This window comes from Macrobrachium nipponense, chromosome 30, assembly GCF_015104395.2.
Source record: "Macrobrachium nipponense isolate FS-2020 chromosome 30, ASM1510439v2, whole genome shotgun sequence".
Lineage (NCBI taxonomy): Eukaryota > Metazoa > Arthropoda > Malacostraca > Decapoda > Palaemonidae > Macrobrachium > Macrobrachium nipponense.
In genome coordinates, this window is record NC_087218.1 from 66,642,844 (window position 1) to 66,663,554 (window position 20,711).

The following is a 20,711-nucleotide window of genomic DNA, read 5'->3' on the forward strand; positions in this document are numbered from 1 at the left end:
CAGGCTTTCGCAAAATAATGTAGCCTGGCTCCTAGGGGCGGGTGTCTGGAGGACAGAATTCTCACTTCCCTTTCTTTAAAGGGACGGAAGGAAGACCTGCCCTCTTATCGGTTGACTTCCTTCTGGCGATCGGTCTAGTTGGAAGACCTCCTCGAAAGGGCTGTTTCTGAGCTGGGCGAGCCACTTTCTTTACCTCACTAGCCACAGGCCTATTCTTCCTTGAGGATTGTCTAAGGAGATCCTGGGTGGCCTTTTCCGTCAGAGAATGCGCGATGTCCTTCACCAACTGCGAGGGAAAAAGGTGTTCAGAGAGAGGCGCAAACAATAAGGCGGCTCTCTGCGAATGAGAGACGGCCTTCGTGAGGAAAGCACTGTGCACCGCCCTTTTCTTTAAAACTCCTGCACCATATAGGGAGCATACCTCAGCCGATCCGATCCTGAACCAGCCTTATCAATGCAGGCGAGGATGCAATTTAGGGTTTCTGGGTCGAGTTGTTCCTTTTCTTGAGATTTCTTGGCCAGAACCCCAAGGGACCAATCTAAGAAGTTAAAAACTTCTAAAGTGTGAAAAAGTCCCTTGATGAGGTGGTCCGTTTCCGAAAGTCCCCATGTAACCTTCGCTGCATTCAAGGCGTGCCTTCTCGACGAATCCACCAAACTCGAGAAGTCTGATTCAGCTGAAACGGACAGAGATAATCCCATATCCTCTCCCGTTTCTCGTACCAAATTCCTCTCCTCCCTGTAAGTTTTAGCGGGAGGCATACAAAAGACCGTCCCTTCCTAACTCCTTCTTCTTCTTGAACCAGGAGTCAAGAGATTGTAGAGCTCTCCTCATAGAAATAGCAGGCTTCATTTTAAGGAAAGAGGAAGACTTGAGTGTTTTCGTGCTCGAAAACTGCGAGCGTGGAGAAGGGGGAGCAGCTGGCGTCAAAGAGTCTCCATATTCCTCCAACAGAAGGGACGAAAGAACTTTATAATTAGAAGATCCTTCCTTCATTTCGTCCTCCGAGGCATCTTCTGGGTTGATAGGCTCGGAAGGAGAAGGCTCTCTTCTTTCTACTGACTCTTCTCTTACTCTCTTACCGAGCTGTCAGGCTCTTCATACGATGAATGCGCCTGGTGCTACAGTAGGAGTATCCGGCCTGGGAGGAGTAACGTGCTTGGAATACTCCTGGCGCCTGGCAGGCGCGAGCGCCTCGAATACTCCTGGCTTTCAGTAGGCGCATTTTGTTCAAATACTCCTGGCGCGTGTAGAGTATTAAGTTCCGAATACTCCTGGCGCCTGGCAGGCGCAGAGCGCCTCGAATACTCCTGGCTTTTAGTAGGCGCATTTTGTTCAGAATACTCCTGGCGCGTGGTAGGAGTATTAAGTTCCGAATACTCCTGGCGGCCTGGGAGGAGTATAAGCTTTCTGGAATACTCCTGGGCCGCCTGGGAGGAGTAACGCGCCTGGAATACTCCTGGTCGCTTGGCAGGTCGCAGCAGAGCGCCTTCCGAATACTCCTGGTCTTTTAGTAGGCGCATTTTGTTCCAGAATACCTCCTTTGGCGTTTTTGTGTGGTAGCGAGTTATTTCAAGTTCCGAACTCCTGGCGCCTGGGAGGAGTATAAAGCTACGGAATACTCCTGGCGCCTGGGAGGAGTATTAAGTGCAGAGTACTCCTGGCGCCTGTGAGGAGTATAAGTTTCGGAATACTCCTGGCGCCTGGGAGGAGTATTTAGTTCAGAATACTCCTGGCGCCTGGGAGGAGTATCTAGGCGACGACTCCTGGTGTCTGGTAGGAGCACGTCGTTCCGAATTACTCCTGATCCTTAGCATGCGTCTGATGTTTAGTAGGAGTATTGATTCCGGTAGGCGCTTTCCGTCTCACAAGTGCTCTACTCCTAACAGGATCTTCCTCTTCAGCTAACTCTTGGCGCTTGATTGAAGATCTTGAATGTTGTACTGGCTCGTTGCGCCTACTCGGAGCCTGGCTTCTGGTTGGCGCCCTACTCTTGACAGGAGTAGCTTCCTTTCTTACCTCTCTCCTGTCTAGCGCACCGCCCCCCCCCCCCCCCCAGAGATGGCCGCCTGTGCGACAACTCCCCTGAAGGATGCGTCGAGCCTGGCAGGAGATAGGTATTTAGATCTTTTAATAGGAAGCCTATCATCCTTCTTACGAGTAGGCTCCTTATAACGAGTTCCTACTAACAAGGCTAATTGCTCTTGCATATTCTTCAAAATTTTCTTGGTTGAGGAATCTTCCGAATTAGGAGAGGGCGGAGATCTGGGAAGGCGCTCTAGGATCCCTTCCAGACCCAGAGTCTGAATGTATTCTCGCCTTCTTTATTACCGAAGGCGCTCCTCCTTCTGAGAAGCGCTCGGGACTCGAATTGAGCTCATGCTCTTTCATACTCCTCTTCAAAGGACGGGAAAGATTCGACTCCTTCCATCCTCTTCTCGGGAGAAGGCGAACTAGATGACGAAAAGCACTCTCGAAGGACGCTTTTCCTATAGCGGTCCTTGGCAGTCGATACGATCGATTCTGCCGAAGGGACGCCTGATCGTTGGGGATTCTCCACAACCCCCGTACGGCTTTCGACTTTCCTTCTCCTCCGGGCCAGGGAGCTTGGAGAGGTCTAGGCCTGGGAGCGTCGCAGAGACGACCAGACGCCCCCCTCCATACACTGGGGACACTAATATCACTACCACCTTCACTTTCCTTACCTTCCAATGCTGCGACTTTTTCCTGCATTTTCTGAAGGGAAGCTCTAAGTTCTGCTATTTCCGAAGCAGAACTAGAGGGATTAGCAATTTGTGAACGGGCTGAAACAGAATGGTCATGATCATCATAGGAAGAAGCTACAGAGCTAGATAGTAAATCATGAGAGGCAGACATTCTGCGGGTTTTATAAGCCGCCTTCCTCTCTCTATCTTTCTCTAACTTCTTCAAGTAAAGAAGTTAGATTCTCCACTCTTGTGCACTCAGTTTCTCACACTCATTACACGTATTCTCAATCGAACATTCAACCATTCTACACCCCCTACAACTAGTGTGAGGATCTACCGAAGCTTTCGGAATCCTCACCTTACAGCCCTCATTCACACACACTCTGAAACTAACACTAGAATCAGACATATTCACAAATTCCAAAAACCAAGTCCACACGTCCACGATAGCGAATGCCAAACAACGATCCAAGTACGTCACCAAATATCAGCGAGAGATGATCAAAAGCTTTGCGAAAAACGAATTCTAGTCAGGAGGAAGTAACAACAATGTTGATACAGCCGGCGACAGAGAGAATCTGATTAGAAAACGGGAATAGTTCCTAGTCCTGCCACCCAGAGCAGGGCGGTAGATCACCTGACCTACCTGTAGCGAGTGCCGCGAAATTTGAAATTCTGTCGGGAACGACGGAGTCTATAGCTATGTATATATCTGACAGGTAAGTTGAATGTATGAAATGACCAAATCATTTCCCTCCCTCTCCCAGGCATACGCGCTGGGAGAAGGAGGACTTGCATGGCTTATTGGATTTGTGGATTTGCATATTGATCACAAATCACAAACAGACAATATTAGCATTCACAAAACAAGAAAGATCACACCGGGAAAAGGTGAAACACATTCAACAGCAGTCGTATAGAGGTGGAGACACGTCCTCACTCGACAGTGGCTAAGAGCAAATTAGACAGTAGTTAGCTATCTCACCATATGGCGGGATCACAAACCCAAAAACAAAAACTCTCAAAACACATATACAATACCAACTACTTCTTGACACACTCAGGGCGAGGAGCTGTACTGTCCACTGGATACGGCCGTCATAACACACAACCAAGAACCACAACCCAACAACACAACACCTAAGGACCACAATCCCACAACAAACAAGGACTACAACCATAAAAAGGCAACACACACACCCACTAACAACACCAAGAAATCACAACAGCTCACCAACAATGACCCTCAACAACTCACTACACCAAGAAACCACAATAGCTCCCCAACAACAACAACCCTCAACTATAACAACTCACACATAACTCAGCAGAAACTCACAAGCACAATAAATCTAACAACACAGGCACAACAACTCTAAGCAAACCATATCAAAATTAACAACAACTAAACAACAAACCAATAACACACAATTCAACTGACCATCAATGCCTTCAACACTCTTCACAGACCGCTGCTGACACTACTGACCCTCACCAGCTCTGATTACAAACTGACTCCTCAAAACTCTAATCTTAACAACTAACTCCAACCACACCAGCAAACAACCCAGAACTCACCAACAGCCAATTCAATCGGTAACCATACATCCACCAATAACGACCCCCCCCAGCCCCCCTCTCTCTCTCTCTCTCTTACAGAAATCCAAAACGCAAATACACGATCTCAACAGCAATACAAACCACAGAACTCCCTCCCTCTCTCTCTCTCTCAAGGACATTGTCAAACGGAACTCCCATAACTCCTCCATAACCACCTTGTTATTAAGTTCAATGGCTGATTTCCGGCCTTCACTAAAAGTACCACAATTCCTAATGTAATGGACCAAGGGTTTGTATAATGTGTAAGAACAAATGAATCCTTTTGTGAAGAACACCGAACTCTTTGACATGGTGTCATGGAGGCCTGGCCTTTCCCACACTGAACACTGTAAGGGTAGTCACCCACTAAAACTTGGCTGTGGTGCCCATCAAAGCCAAGGAGGAATTGAAAGACACTACAGGGTAGATTAGTATCTGAGCTACTGGACTGTCAGCATGCCTCTTTTCCACTGCTACCTCAATTTTATTCTATGAAGAGTAAAGTCCAACCCTTACCCATTTAGCAATAAGAGGCTACCCTAGGACAAAGCTTCCCATGAGAAAAGCATAGACTCAGCCACACCTTGGGACAACACCACCAACAACTTTTAAGACTTCACCCTGTCACTCAAAGATGACATACCACGAACTTCAAAGTTGCATGCATGGCCAGCTGCAAGCAGAGACAAGACTGCCTGGAAATTGGAACTAACTATCCCGGACAAAAAGCACTTTCTCGTCAGTCACTCCAAGATGGGTCAGCAAAAAGGGGATGCAGCTACTGAAGTAGCCGGAGGTCCAGGAACCTTCTGACCTGCAACACAGAATGTTCACTTGTTCCATGAGCCCTCAAAGGAAGTAAATAATCTTTCAGAAAAGTCACTCGGCCTGCATGGGTTCTATAGGAGTACCCTCCAGTAGGCCATATTAACTTGAGATACTTGAAGTTCTCCATCATTATACCCCAAGCAGCTGGCAAAGCAAGATCAGGAGAAATTGCATGGTTCTCACGAGGAGACACAGCTACACATGCACCCAAGCTGTCACTTTTGGAAAGCAAACAGGGGGGAACAAGCAGAACGAACATAAGACTGGAAGAAAGGAAAAGAAATGGTTTGGCAGTGTAAAATGGGGGGATGTCCCTACAAAGAATTTTGGTTGATACTTTTCTGAGTATTAAACAGTGGGGATCCATCTAAATGGAGAGTAAAATGATCCACACCAATGATTGATTACAGTTCATGCAAAGGAACTTCTACATGGTAGGCAATAGTTAGCAAACTAACAAATAAACAGTAAATTATGCTTTTCGTTCTGTACAAACCACATTTATTAGGTATGAACATTACAACAAATTCTGATGATAAACATACCATACACTCCAACTGTAAGCACTAGAAAAAATGTGCAAGAAAAGTGACCATCCAAAATTTAAAGGAATATAACCAAATAAGTGATATCTTAATTAGGTAGAGGATGTGTTGTATTTTTAGTGGTTGATTTTGCAAACAATTTAAAAATGCAGCAGCAATATGATATAGGTACTATTACTCAAAAAACACTTGTGTAACAATCACCTTCTCCTCCAAATCTTCTGGGAACTGAATTTCTGATATAAGCTCCTCAGAAGCAACAGGCTCTTCTTCCTCCTCAAACAGATCCTTGCTGTCTGGCACTCTCATTAAGGGCCTAAAATGACAGCAGATGCATTTTCAGCGATGGATTCAGTAGTCTGAGCTCAAGTATGGCTTCAATGAGTTTACTTGTCTGAAATGTAATATATATCACTTATTATATTATTAAAACATCTAATTTTTTGTAGCATTTCAAAACAGAACCAATAAAACATAGGAAACTGTAATTTTTATTCCAGAATACTATTATGGTTTAAGGTAAAAATTTACATAGTATATATCTCCATAAACAGCAGGCTAAATATCCAATAGATTTTAGTAGCCTATACTTTTCATTTTAGTTAAAACATATTAACCCGATACAGGCCAGGCTGAATGTACATTAACAATACCCCAAGACAGGGCAAACTTTAAGGTTGGCAAATTAAAACAAAAAACACATCACCAGAAAGAGAATGATATGCAAACACACATAGTATAAAAAAAAAAAAAAATTCCAACCCTATTTTAGCTAGTTACACATCCTATCTCAAAAAAATTTATCCTATGTAAAATTATATTTAAGTACAGCTCACATAGGTAATTCAAAACAGATAACTAAAATATGCAACAATCCCTGAGTATATTTATGATAAAATATTCATGAAATATAATGGGATGGAAAGATGTACCTATTAGTGAGTCATAAATGTTCTTTCTAATAATTTTTGTACTTTACTTTGCAAAATTACAATTATAGTCAACATATACTATTGTAAAACATGAGAATTAAAACCAACAGCAATCCCCTGATATATTTACGGGCAAGTCTATATACAAGATGTACTGGGACAGGGAGATGTACATAGTACATTCACCCTTGAAATCTCAAGTCAAAATAATCTTGTATTCAGATCTGAGATGTGATTGTTGCCATAAGTGCTTCCACATTGTCATTTATGGCCCATTACGTGATAGAAAACGTTTTGTCACACACAATCTTTGAAATATTACAGCGCACATAACTGTAGCTAATCATATGAGCTGAACCAGAGAGTTGCAGATGCACTTATATTGGGATCAAAAGTGCCCTGTCATCCTTTAAGGGGTACCCTGTGGAGACATACTAACAACACCAGCAAGTGGATATTCATAAGTTTGAGTTCCGTGGTTGTTGTGCTCTTATTTCCTCTTGCAAAGTTCTAAACTAGTTATCATTGCTGTGATCCTCAAGCTTCTTAGGTAATACATATAGGTATCTTAATACAAAAACACACTAAAATCTATTCCAATTTACTGTTACCAAGATATTTACTTCTTTTGTTTGTGATTTAACATTCCTTCCTAATGGCACTCATGAGAGCAACTGGTATTAAAGTAAACATGTGCCAAAGACTCCAGTACTACTGAGCACTGATAATTAGCCTAGGTAAAATAAAAAAACAGAGCCAGTTGAGAATGATGAATGACTGATTGATTTACAGTTACTAAAACTGGAGTAACAACTAATGAATTTGTCATTAGAACGACGGACACAGGGTCAGCCAATAAAAAAACCTAACTTTAGTAATATGTATTAGGTGCTGACACATGGGATAAAACCATTCATCTGAACAGCTCCATAGACTTCTTCAGTACTATTCTAGACCGCTGGACACCGCACAATGTAGCAGTGTATACAGCAGGCGAATCTCAGCTGTGCAGGATTCGTGCTTGATTTCTATGATGTGCAGTTTTCCCAGGCAGGAAAAAGCCACTCGTATGAAGAGGGCCTTAGGGTGCTGTATCCTAGCTGGAAGAAGGTCTTCGGCAGCCAGCCTTCCTCCCCGGGATTCCCAATGCCACTACACGGAACATCAGAATCCTGTACTCCTAAAATGACAATTTGTCGAAAATTGCATTTTTCCTAACTATACAAACCTGAGGTCCTTTAACAATAGGAAGTAGCTAGCGGCAGCTGGAACGGTCGTAAGCTTCGAACAAGGGGAGAACGGTAGTTAACTGCTTGTCCGATCGTCGCGCGCCGCGCGACTGGGAGGTAAACAAATCACTTTTGCTTTTGGCCCATGCAAAATACGCAGAGTGAGGGGTGGCATGAGGAGGGACTATATGTAAAGGACCTCAGGTTTGTATAGTTAGGAAAAATGATATTGTTATGTTACAATAAAGTTTCATACATACTTACCTGGCAGATATATACATAGCTAAGACTCCGTCGTCCCCGACAGAAATTCAAATTTCGCGCCACTCGCTACAGGTAGGTCAGGTGATCTACCGGCCTGCCCTGGGCGGCAGGACTAGGAACCATCCCCGTTTTCTATCATATTTTCTCTCTTCCACCTGTCTCCTGCGGGGAGGCTGGGTGGGCCTTTAATTGTATATATCTGCCAGGTAAGTATGTATGAAACTTTATTGTAACATAACAATATCATTTTCATACAATCAACTTACCTGTCAGATATATACATAGCTGATTGGCACCCTTCGGTGGAGGGTAAGAGACAGCTTCTATATGGAATAGACAGGTAAACAACATATGTTGTAGGTATAAATAAAACCTTGGTTCCTACCTGATAGGTGGTAGACTTCGTGGGTGTTTGCCCAGTAGTCTGCATCACCTCAAGAAACTTTAGCGAGATATATGATCTATGGCCAAGAGTTCTTGTGGGTCTGCCGATGGGGTCTTACCCACTTACTCGGCAGAGCCTAAAAGGACTTTGTCAATGGGTGCTGATCCACTTATATGACAATACACCTTATGAAGGAGCACACAACCAATCCCGACCACCTGATCCTAACCATATGTTAGAACTAAAGATTGTTAAGAGTTATCCCCGAACTCGTCACAACAACCGTAACTCAAAACCACTACGCACACATACATAATTTTCAAAAAAAAATTATACTCAACTAATTGGATATGACAAGAATTCTCTTACTGAACAACATAGACGGCCGCCCGTGCTAGCCTAAGTCCTCCATTGTTCGAAGAGACTCGACCATATCCAAAAAGAAGAAAAGTATATACATTTAAGGATTGGTGTCGGCTCCCGTACCCGATCGTACGCCGATACGAAAGGACCTAGAGAAAAACACTTCTCATATGTCACCTCACGTCTTTCAAGTAATGAGATGCAAATACTGAGTTGCATCTCCAAAATGTCGTATCTATGATGTTTTTAAGCGACATATTCTTATGAAACGAGAGAGACGTCGCTATAGCTCTCACTTCATGAGCTTTTACTCTCAACAGTTGTAACTGTTCGTCAGGACAGGCCTTATGAGCGTCTGTAATGACGTTTTTTACAAAGAATGCCAGCGCATTCTTGGACATCAGTCTTGTGGGGTCTTTTACCGCGCACCAAAGACCTTGTCTAGAGCCTCCCATTTGATGCTTTCTCTGACGGTAGAACTTCAGAGCTCTAACAGGGCATAGAGACCTCTCTGCTTCTCTGCCTACGAGACTCGACATGCCTTTGACTTCGAATGACTTAGGCCAGGGATTCGTAGGATTCTCGTTTTTCGCTAAAAACAGGGTCTTAAACGAGCAAATCGCTGAGTCTCCCTTGAATCCTACTTTATCCTGCAGAGCATGCAATTCACTAATTCTCTTTGCCGTAGCTAAAGATAATAGGAATAGGCATTTTCGGTAATGTCTCTAAACGATGCCCGATGAGGAGGTTCGAATCTTTCCGATGACAGATACTTTAGAACTACGTCTAGGTTCCAGTTCGGAGGTACTGGTTCCTTAGACTTTGAAGTCTCAAAAGACCTTATGAGATCGTGGAGAATCTTTATTATCTGCCAGATCTAAACCTCTGTTCCTGAATACAGCCGAGAGCATACTTCTGTATCCCTTTATTGTGGATACGGCTAGATGAGATTTTTCTCTCAGGAATAGCAGGAAATCAGCAATTTCCGCTATAGAGGTAGTGGAGGAGGACAACTTCTTGGATCTACACCACCTTCTAAATACTACCACTTTGATTGGTATACTTTCGTAGTGGAGGTTCTGCGTGCTCTCGCGATCGCGATTGCCACTTCGCGAGAACAAAAGCCTCTCGCTCTGACAAGTCTTTCGATAGTCGAAAGGCAGTCAGAGCGAGAGCGGGGAGGTTTTGGTGGTACCTCTTGAAGTGTGGTTTGTCTGAGAAGATCCATCCTTCTTGGTAGGGATCTTGGAAAATCTACGATCCACTCTACCACCTCCGTGAACCATTCCTGGGCCGGCCAAAAGGGGGCTATTAACGTCATCCTCGTCTCTTTTGACGCCACAAACTTTCTCATTACTAACCCCAGGATTTGAATGGGGGAAAAGCATATACGTCTACTCGAGACCAATTTAGCAGGAAGGCGTCTACCATAAGAGCTCCTGGATCTTCCGCGACGCCCGACGCAAACAACTGGGAAGCCCTTTTTGAAATGAATGTTGCGAAGAGATCCACATGAGGGAGTTCCCCACAGAGACCAGAGATCGAGACACACTTCCTCGTGTAGTGTCCATTCTGTATGAAGGACCTGGTTCCTCCTGCTGAGCCTGTCCGCCCTCACATTCCTTACTCCTGTACGAACCTTGTCATCAGGGAGATGTTTCCTGTGAGACGTCCAAAGTTAATAGGTCTCTCGTGAGCTCGTAAAGGAACGAGGAGTGCGTCACTCCCTGTTTCCGAATGTAGGCAAGTGCGGTGGTGTTGTCCACGTTTACTTGCACTACCTTGCTTGACACCAGAGGTTCTAGGCTCTTCAAGGCCAGATGTACGGCGAAGAGCTCTTTGCAGTTTCTGTGCCAAGACACCTGTGCTGGTTCCCAGGTGCCTGACACTTCCTCCTGAGCTAATGTCGCTCCCCAACCTGTCTCCGACGCGTCGGAGAACAACACTAGGTCTGGGTTCTGTGTTCTTAGAGAGATCCCTTTGTTCTCTTCCAGAGGGAGCAACCACCACTGTAGGTGTGACTTTATCTCCACTGGAATGGGAAAAACGTCCGACAGTTGTCCGGTTTTCCAGCTCCAAGACCTCTTGAGGAAGAATTGAAGCTACGTATATGAAGTCTTCCTAGAGGGAAGAATTGTTCTAGCGAGGAAAGCGTCCCCAGAAGGCTCAACCATTCCCTCGCCGACGTTTGTTGCTTCTCTAAGAAGAGAGAGACTATCCGCAAACCTTTTGCGATTCTCTCTTGCGAAGGAAAAACTCGAAAACCCGAGAATCCATCCGAATCCCCAGATAGACTAGGTCTTGTCTGGGGGTCAGCTGAGACTTCTCGAGGTTCACAAGCAATCCCAACGCTTTGATTAAATCCAGAGTTAACATTAGGTCCTCCAAGCACTGTCTCTCCGATCTGGCCCCTGATGAGCCAGTCGTACCAGATACATAGAGACATTCACTCCTTTGAGGTGAAGAAACCTCGCCACATTCTTCATCAGGCTTGTGAAGACCTGAGGAGCTGTGGACAGGCCGAAACACAAGGCTCTGAACTGAAAGATAGTTCCCCCCGTCATGAAACGGAGGTACTTCTTCGATGAAGGGTGGATCGGGACGTGAAAGTAGGCGTCCTGGAGATCTAAAGACACCATCCAATCTCCCTGTCGTAATGACGCCATGACTGAAGCAGAAGTCTCCATGGAGAACTTCTCCTTCTGAACAAATTTGTTCAGAGAGCTGACGTCCAGTACTGGTCTCCAGCCTCCCGAGGCTTTCGCCACCAGAAAAAGGCGATTGTAAAACCCCGGGGAGTGTTGATCCCGTACCAATTCTATCGCTCTCTTGTCCCACATTTGTTCCACCATCGATCGAAGAGTATCCCTCAGCACAGGATCCTTGTATTTGGCTGATAGTTCCCTTGGTATTGACGTTAGGGGAGGAGTGTTCAGGAAAGGGATACGATATCCCCTCCTTAAGATCGCCAAAGATGACGCGTCTGCATTTATCAGTGTCCAGGCTTCCACAAATCCCAGGAGCCTGGCACATACTGGTGCTTGGAGGAGAGAATCTTCATTTTCCCTTCTTAAAGGGACGAAAAGCAGATCTACCTCTCTTCTCTGGAGCCTTCCTCCTTGTGGAAGGTCTGGAGGTCGGACCACCTCGAAAGGGCTGCACCGTAGTACTGGGTCCTTTCTTGTCCGATGCAGCAACAGGTTTCTTTTCTTGCTGACTGCGTCAGCAGATCCTGAGTTGCCTTCTCAGTTAAAGAATGTGCAATGTCCGTTTACTAACTGAGAAGGGAACAAAAAGTCAGATAGAGGCGCATATAGAAGTGCTGCTCTCTGAGCATGTGAGACTGCCTTTTATTAAGAAGGCGCCATATACAGTCCTTTTCTTTAAAAGACCTGCCCCAAACAAAGAGGAGATTTCAAAAGATCCATCCTGTACCGCCTTGTCAATACAAGACAATATGCATAACAGGGCTTCAGGTTCGATTCCTTCCGAATCATGGCTTTCTTGGGACATCCCACCCCTCCCGCAAGGGACCAATCTAAGAAGTTAAAAATGATATTGTAATGATACAATTAAGTTTGTTCATACTTACCTGGCAGATATATATATAGCTGTATTTTCTGAAGTCCGACAGAATTTAAAAACTTACGACACACGCAGTGGGAGTCAGGTGGTTAGTACCATTCCCGCCGCTGGGAGGCGGGGCGGGGTATCAGGAATCATTCCCATTTTCTATTCATAATTTTTATTTCCACTGTCTCCTGAGGGGAGGTGGGTGGGTACTTGATTATAATATATCTGCAGGTAAGTATGAACAAACTTAATTGTATCATTACAATATCATTTTGTTCATGAAACTACCTGTCAGATATTATATAGCTGAATCCCACCTTTGGTGGTGGGAGTAGACAGAATAGAAGATTTTGTAGGAAACATATATATGCAGATCAATTGATATCTTGATTCCTTACCTGTAGGCATAGCTGACTTCGTGGTTACTGCCGCGTAAGTCTGCTTGTGCTACTAGAGTTGCCAGCGAGGTAGAGACCTATATAGCTGGTGCACTCCAAGATGATCTGTCAACAGGGGCGAGACCACGACGTGACTAGACCATATTGACCATACCATGAGGGCTAAGAAGTAAAATAAATATATATATAAAAATATATATCACCACCTGACCCACCTAGCCAAAGTTAAGGTGTGTTAACTAAGGCTTAAGAGTTAAGAAGTCACCGTTGTCGGCGACTCAACTACTAAATTAAGAGCTCTTCCTAACCATTTTCTACAGGATAGGATGAGTGGTACTTCTTGCCCCCAAGATTGTGTCTGCAGACACGTATGGCCCTAGCGAGCAGCAGATCTCATATGCCATCTTCACATCTCGCAGGGAGTGTGAATTGGAACACAAGAGTTGCTTCGCTAAAAAACATGGTACTCAGGATGTTGCTGAGTGCCATGCTCTGTTGAAATGCTTCCGAGGCCGCGCCCTCACCTCGTGAGCATTCAAATCCAAAGATTTCAAATCTTTGTGCAAACACAAAGAAGGAGCTTTTTTGAAAGACCTCCTTAACAATAAAGCCAGGGTGTTCTTCGATATGGGCAAGTCTGGTCTTTTCGGAACACTGCAGATTGTCCGTACGACTGCGACTTTCTTGAGTTTTATGTAGATAAAACTTGTTAGAGACCTGACAGGGCACAGGACTCTCTCTGGCTCCTGCCCACTAACTTGTGCCATCCTTGCTTCCAAGCTCCTGGCCAAGGACAAAACGGGTTTCCATTCTTAGGCCATAACGAAAAGCTTAGAGAGCACACCGCCTTGTGTTCTCTAAAGCCAAAACTTGTGACGATGGCTTAAAATCTCACTAACCCTCTTGTCGTATCTAGGGGGTGGTTAGAAAAAATGCCGTTCCTGATCACATGCAAGAAGTTAACAGGTAGGAGATGTTCGAATGCTTTGACATCAAGAACTTCAGACTATGTCTAAGTTCCATATTGAAAGCTTCGATCTGGACATGCACAGTCAGTCCGTCTGTACTAACGTCAGGTGACCGACCAGTTGACCAGTCAGACGAATCAAGGACAGCAAGGCTGTACCCTGAAGACCATAGGCACATTCTTCGCTGAAGGATGAGTGTTTGGACTGCCTGGGCGATTCAAGCTAAGCAAACTTGGGGGGTGTATCAAACGCAACCCAACGTCGTTAGCGAATCAACTCCTGAGCCACTCCTGACTCGAGCTTCTGGTGCCAGGAGAAAGGAGCGAGGAGCAAAAAGGCGATTCAGTCCCGAAGGACGAATGCCTGACAGTCCAACCTGGTCTCATGTTAAAACGATCATCGGGGGTGTATAAACGCAACCGACTTCGTCAACAAGAAACTCAGGGCTACTATATGTCTCCTGATCTCGCACGAGTGTCTGACTCCGAGAAAACAGGTGAGACAAAAAGTAGATGGTGAGCGAGTTTCGAGATTTCACAGAACTCAAAGATCGTGAAGGGCTTTGTTGTTTGACAGACGCAAATCTCTGAGCCCAAAGGCCGTCAACAACATATTTGCGTATTCTTTAATAGTTGTGACTGCCACGCTTTATCCCCATTCTTTCAGACGGAAAAGGAAGACGGTAATCTTATTCCTGTCAACATCTCGATAGTCTGAACGTAGTCGACTCAGAGCGGAGAGGTTATAGGTACCTTTCGAGTAGAGTAGACCGACTCTCTCGGAAAAGGTCCTTGGAAAGTGAACTAGGAAGTATGTGACCTCTGTGAATCCAGGATCCTGAAGGCCAACATGGGGCGATCAGCGTCATTGTCGCTCCCTGTGACGTCATAAATCCTCTTATTACATTTCCTAAGCGATTGAAAACAGGGGAAAAAAGACTAAACATCCATCCCCGTTCAATATCATAGGATGGCGTTTAATGGTACGATCCGGATCGAGAATAAGGGAGCAGAGAAGAAGAAGCCTCTTCGTCCTCAACATATCGAAGAGAAGAATGAAAGGGCGTCCCTAAAGTCTCAACAACTCCTCAACCTTACTTCTAAAGAAATATTCCACTCGAAGTCAATAGTTGCTGCCGTCGATCGAGACGATTCGTACGGACTTTTGCAATCCTGTAACGAACCCTCTAGAGGATCGTTACATTCTACGCCTGTTGTTATAATAGGCTCTTTCTCGTAAACTCGAACAGGGACCGAGAGAAGATACTTCTTAAGATATGAGAGAGCTGTGGAATATCAGAGTTGATCTGGACCACTGGTTCCCAAAAACTCGTTTCGAGGACTGGAGGGACTACCGAATCGCTTTACTTCTTTCAGATTAAGATCCAGGACATTTGAAACCCTATCCAGATATCCGGCACCTTCTTTCTATCACCTCAGAATCATTCCTAGATCTTGAATAATATTTCAGTTTCCCGGTCGGAAAAACTGTGATCTTAATTGCAGTCTATTCGGGGAAACAAAACTTCTTCAGGAAGGAAATGGTCCCCAGCAAGCTCATCCATTCCCTCCCCGAGTATGCTTACTTCCCTAATAAGGCTGCGCTTTGCCTAAGCAGGAGAGCATATAAAAGTGCAATGTTGCGGTAGACTCGTAGTTCTATACCGTGCGGTAACGAGCACCGAAAGGATTAAGAGATAACTCTGTTGAACATAGTAAGGCAAAACGAATGCAACGTTTATTCATTCACGTAAGAAAATCCCTTCAATCTTAGGCTAAAGTCCGTGATTGTAGGACAGAGATACAGTTAGTCAGTCAATCCCGCAGGAGAGACGTAACCGCCAGCACAGAGATACGGTTAGTCAGCCAATCCCGCAAGAGAGAGAGACGTAACCTACCGCGCATGACAGCGCACGATCTGTTACTGGTGGCTCAGTTGGACTGGAGGACAGAGACAGCGTGACAGCAGCAGCCAGCAGCTTACGAATGTCGTCTCTTAACTTTATGTCTGGGTTGCCAGCTACCCTATTCTACGAAGAAATAGGTCCGTTATTTTTTGAGCAGATAGACTCTCAAGCTGGTATATTTAGGCGAAACAGAAAACGCTAAATATATAGATGCGTTTGTGTTTACTGTCAGAAACTTCACCATACAACGGTAAAAGATAAATCGGAAACTCCTGGAAGGCTGCAGGAGTAACGATTAAATGTCCTTAAAATAGACAATAGACTCTCGGTTGCCATTCGAAGAGGTAACTACAGCAAGCGTATATGACTTGAACCAACCAGAAATAAAATAACGCAAAGCAAAATGATATTGTTATGATACAATAAAGTTTGTTCATACTTACCTGGCAGATATATATATATATATATATAGCTGAATTCGGAAATACAGCTACATACATATCTGACGGCAAGTTTCATGAACAAAACTTAGAGAATCGAAGCAGTCAGCTCAAGCTTCTTATGTTATTGGACATAAGCGTTCATTGACGTAGTCTACAAGTCTATTTCTTGTACGAGTCTGCGAATGACGAATGAGAGCTCTTCCGAATCTTGTCAATAAGAGCTTATTCGCTTACGCAATATCAAGTTAATGAGATGTTTGTCAATGAGAACTAATCCATTTACGGGACAAAGAGATATTTTGTCAATGAGGGATACCCACTTACTTGACAAAACGATAGTATATTGTCAATGGGGGAAAGTCACTGAATTGACACAAACGTAATCCAGGAAGTCGAGCATTTTATTTTCCGATTCCCGTTCTCAAACGAGGAAGGGGCAAGAATCCTGTTAAGAGACTAGGCTTACGGCAGGGTGAACGACGATGTTCAATTCGGCAGCGTAGTCCCGACTAGAAACTAACAAAAACCTATCATCTGAAAAACCCTTTCAGATGGGCTAAAAAGCTTGCAAAATTATCCTGGGAAGAGGAAGAAATTCTCCAACCAGCTTCCTCTCCCGTATCACAACCTAAAGCCTGCTAAAGCTTAAAATTTATTGGCAGTATGGCAAAAGAAGTCCTATCTTGCGCTTTCTGTGAAGAGCGTCCTTTTGATGAGTACCTTTGCAAGACTCCTACTGACCATTGCCGAGAGTCCTGACGTGCAGGACATCGAGCCTTTACCTAACCCGTAACTGCCTTATCGCAAAGTCTTGACTGCGGTAGAGAAAACGAGATCTTCCCTAGAGCTTTCCTTAACTCCATCCACCTTTGCGAAAAGCAATAAAATATTGACAGAGATCTCTTGAATTCACGAAACCCGAGGTCTTGCTGGTTTCGAAGACGAAGTTGTCTGTTCACTTTAAGCTTCCTCCGAAGCACTGCTTACTTCACATTCTTTGCATGTGAGGTATAAGGTATCACCGAAGGTAGTAGGTAAAAATTCTTGAGGCCCAAATCGTAAAACAAGAGCTTGAAGAGTTCAATAGAAACGTTCAGCCAGACGACACACTGGCGTGCGCTGGCGCGCGGCCTCGCTTCCACTGGCGAGCGTGGCCAAGTCGGCGTCCACTGGCCAGCAGCGAGCACGCTCGGGCGGTCCCACTGGCGCGCGGCCCGGGTGCGCTCGGCGTCCACTGGTGCGCGCTTGGCGTGCAACCCCGCGCCGGGCGCCTGGCGTCCATCCGAACGTCCCGTCCAAGCGAGCGTCAAAAGAAGCGTGCAGAAAAGCGTCACGCTCCTGACAGGCGTCAAAACAAGCGAGATACATTTCGGAGAGAAATCCGACTGCCACGAAACAGTCTCAGAAGGGTCGATCGTGCGAGAATACGAGGGGCGACTGGCGAGGGAACGCCTTCTTATTCTCACAGTCACAAAACTCGGACGTCCGCTCTCAAAAGCGTTCGCGTCCTGCTACTAAGACTTCCATTTCATATTTCTCGGTGGAAAGACGTACACGTGATCAGGCGACGTTCGCCTTCTTACTTCTCACTGGAACGCATAACGAGAGAGAGAGAGAGAGGACGTGAAGCGTCCTCCTCTACAAAGCTTCTATTTAGAGGGCGCGAGTCCTTCCGAAAGCTCCAACCCCTGCGCGGGGAGGACGCTTCGGAGACGAGAAGCAATCCTTCAGGATTCGTGCACGTGCACGCACTTAGGCAGTCTGGGGATTTTCATCAGAAACTGCCGAAGGCACGCCAGATCGGTGGGGGTTCCTCGTAACCCTCCTTCGGCTTTCGACATGCTCTCTCCCCGGGTCCTGGGAGTCAAGCAGAGGTCCCGGCCTAGAGGCGAAATAAGGCCGATCTGACGCACCCTCCACTACACAAGGGGCACTGTCACTGCACTTAGCCACTTCGCTATTGCTCTCTAAAGCAAGCACTTTCGATTCTAAGATACGAATCGAAAGAGTATTAGACAAAAGGGCAATAACCTCTACAGACACTGTTTTAGGGCCCGAAGGCAACATTACAGGGTTATGAGAAACAATAACAGAAGTAGCACTCTTCACAACAATGAAGGAGAGCGATCACCTCTCGCAGACAAATTCATAACCCGTAGGCCATACTACAGGGTTAGGCAAAAAAAAAAAAAAAAAAAAAAAAAAAAAAAAAAAAAAAAAAAAAAAAAAAAAAAAAAAAGTCTACAGGAAGGTTAGCAGGTTCACTACCCTGACTTTTGTTTACTGATTAATTGCGTACATACGAATCATACGTTTTCCTTACGGAATTAGACATGTTTACTGATTAATTGCGTACATACGAATCATACGTCTTCCTTACGGAATAGACAGTCTCACACTCCTCACATGACAAATCTCAACCAAGAAGCAAGACTCATACCCTCGTGCATACCAAGTGCGGATCTACCGAAGCTTTCGGTAGCCACACCCTATCTTTGCAGACAACACCCTCTGAAACTAGCCTAACTAGATTCAGATATCTTATGCAAAAATGAATCAAATTCAAATCAATTTAAGATAGCGTATGTCTAGCCACAAATCCAAGTAAATAAATTAAAAGACAATAGGATACTTAGCGGCAATGAAGTTTCCAAAATCTAAGACGGAGGTACTGGAAACAGGTGTTTCCAGCACCGGCGACAGAAAAATTATGAATAGAAAATGGGAATGATTCCTGATACCCGCCTCCCAGCGGCGGGAATGGGTACTAACCACCTGACTCCCACTGCGTGTGTCGTAAGTTTTTAAAATTCTGTCGGACTTCAGAAAATACAGCTATATATATATCTGACAGGTAAGTTTCATGAACAAAACTTCCAATACACGAAAGAGTCCCTTGAGGAGATGATCCAGTTCCGAAATTCCCCACGTAATCCGTACAGAATTGAGACTTTGACGCCGTGAAGCGTCAACCAAAGTCGAAAAATCTGTTTCGGTTGTAGAAGGGAGAGCAATACCCATATTCTCTCCCGTCTGATACCAAATGCCTCTTTTCCCACCCAGCTAATCTTGCTGGAGGCATGCAGAATACTGTCCTCCCACTAAGTCTTTCTTAGACTTCATCCATGAGTCTAAGGAATGTCATGCTCTCTTCATCATTATGGTGGGTTTCATTTTGAGAAAAGACGAAGGCTTCTTCGTCTTATCACTGGAAAAAAGCGAGCGCGGAGAAGGAGGAGCGGCAGGCGTCAACTCGTCTCCGTACTCCTCAAGAAGTAGGGTAGTCAACACTTATAGTTAGACAGACCTTCTCTTTCACTATATTCGTCATCCGAGTTTTCCTCTAACTCCGGATCTACATGCGTCTCCGCTCTCCTTTCCGAACGTTCTTCTTCGTGAGGAGACAAACTCCTAATAGGAGAGGGGCTAAGGGAATGAAATCCCTTCCTCTCTTTCCGCTCTAATAGTCTTGAAGGCGTCATAAGCTTCGGCTTCTCTAGAATTTTAGAAGACGCTTCACGCTTACATGACGCTTTCCCGTTCGCCAACGCGTCATGGATGACGTCTTTTGCTGACGTCTCGATGACGCTTCGCGCTTGGAAGACGCTCCGCTCTCCAAAGGCGTCCTACTTGGCGTCATAATATTGGACGGAGCGTCATGTCTATGCTCCGTTTCCAATGACGCTTCGCGTCTAAAAGACGTCTTACGTCTCTCTGGCGTTACGAAACTCTCGTAAGCACCTGTTCTCGCTCTCGAACTAGACGCTTCTGTAAGACGTTTAGCCGTTTCCCGTCTGTATGACGCTTCTCGTTGAACAGGTGAGAGAGGACGAGACTTCTTAATTGGAAGCGTCACGTCCTTCCGACGTGGCGCTAAAACTCCCACTAGAGATGACAGTTGTCTTGAACTGCCATAATGATCCTTTCTTGACGCTTCTCCCACGTCCAGTGCATGACGTCTTTCGTCATCACTCGGGGGAGAAGAAGGAAAGGGTTTACGGGGTTCCGCGTACACTTCAGGTGACGCTGACGCCCCCTTCGCTTTCTTGCTAGAAGACGGAGCGTCATCTGAGAAACGCTCTGGACTAGAATCTATGTCAGGCTTCATATGACGCTTCAGCGGTCTCGACAAGTTCGATTCCTTCCACCCTCGTTTAGGTGAGGGAGAGGACGAGAAACACTCGCGAAGGACGCTTTTTCTATAGCGCCCTTGAGCCGCCTGCCACGAAGCAGAGCTAGCTGAAGGGACGTCTGACCGTTGGGGATTCCCCACAACCTCCTTAAGGCTTTCGACTTTCCTTCTCCTCTGGGCTTGTGAGCTTGGAAGAGGTCTAGGCCTGGGAGCGTCGCAGGGACGATCAAACGCCCCCTCCACAACACTGGGAGAACTCACTTCACTGTAATGCTCACTTTCACTAGCCTTACCTTGAAGTCAGCCATCTTGGACTTCATGTCTCTAATTGTAGCTTTCAGATTGGCGATTTCGATGCCGAATCCGAAAAAGCACTCTGAGAATGAGATACATAGGGAGAATCTACATCAGTAGGATTAGAATTATCAGTGAAAGGC

General features: G+C 45.3%; 2 protein-coding genes across 4 annotated transcripts in view; both read right to left on the minus strand.

The window, feature by feature from the left end:
- LOC135202574 (stomatin-like protein 1) overlaps nt 1–20,711 on the minus strand; it is a 453,302-nt gene that overhangs the window by 394,459 nt on the left and 38,132 nt on the right. The window lies entirely within an intron of this gene.
- Nucleotides 1–20,711, minus strand: part of LOC135202077 (uncharacterized) — a gene marked incomplete at its 3' end in the record, with an annotated part of 35,240 nt that overhangs the window by 7,519 nt on the left and 7,010 nt on the right. Inside the window, 1 exon segment of the mRNA XM_064231333.1 lies at nt 5,886–6,075. Coding sequence (XP_064087403.1) covers nt 5,886–5,990 — 105 coding nt within the window.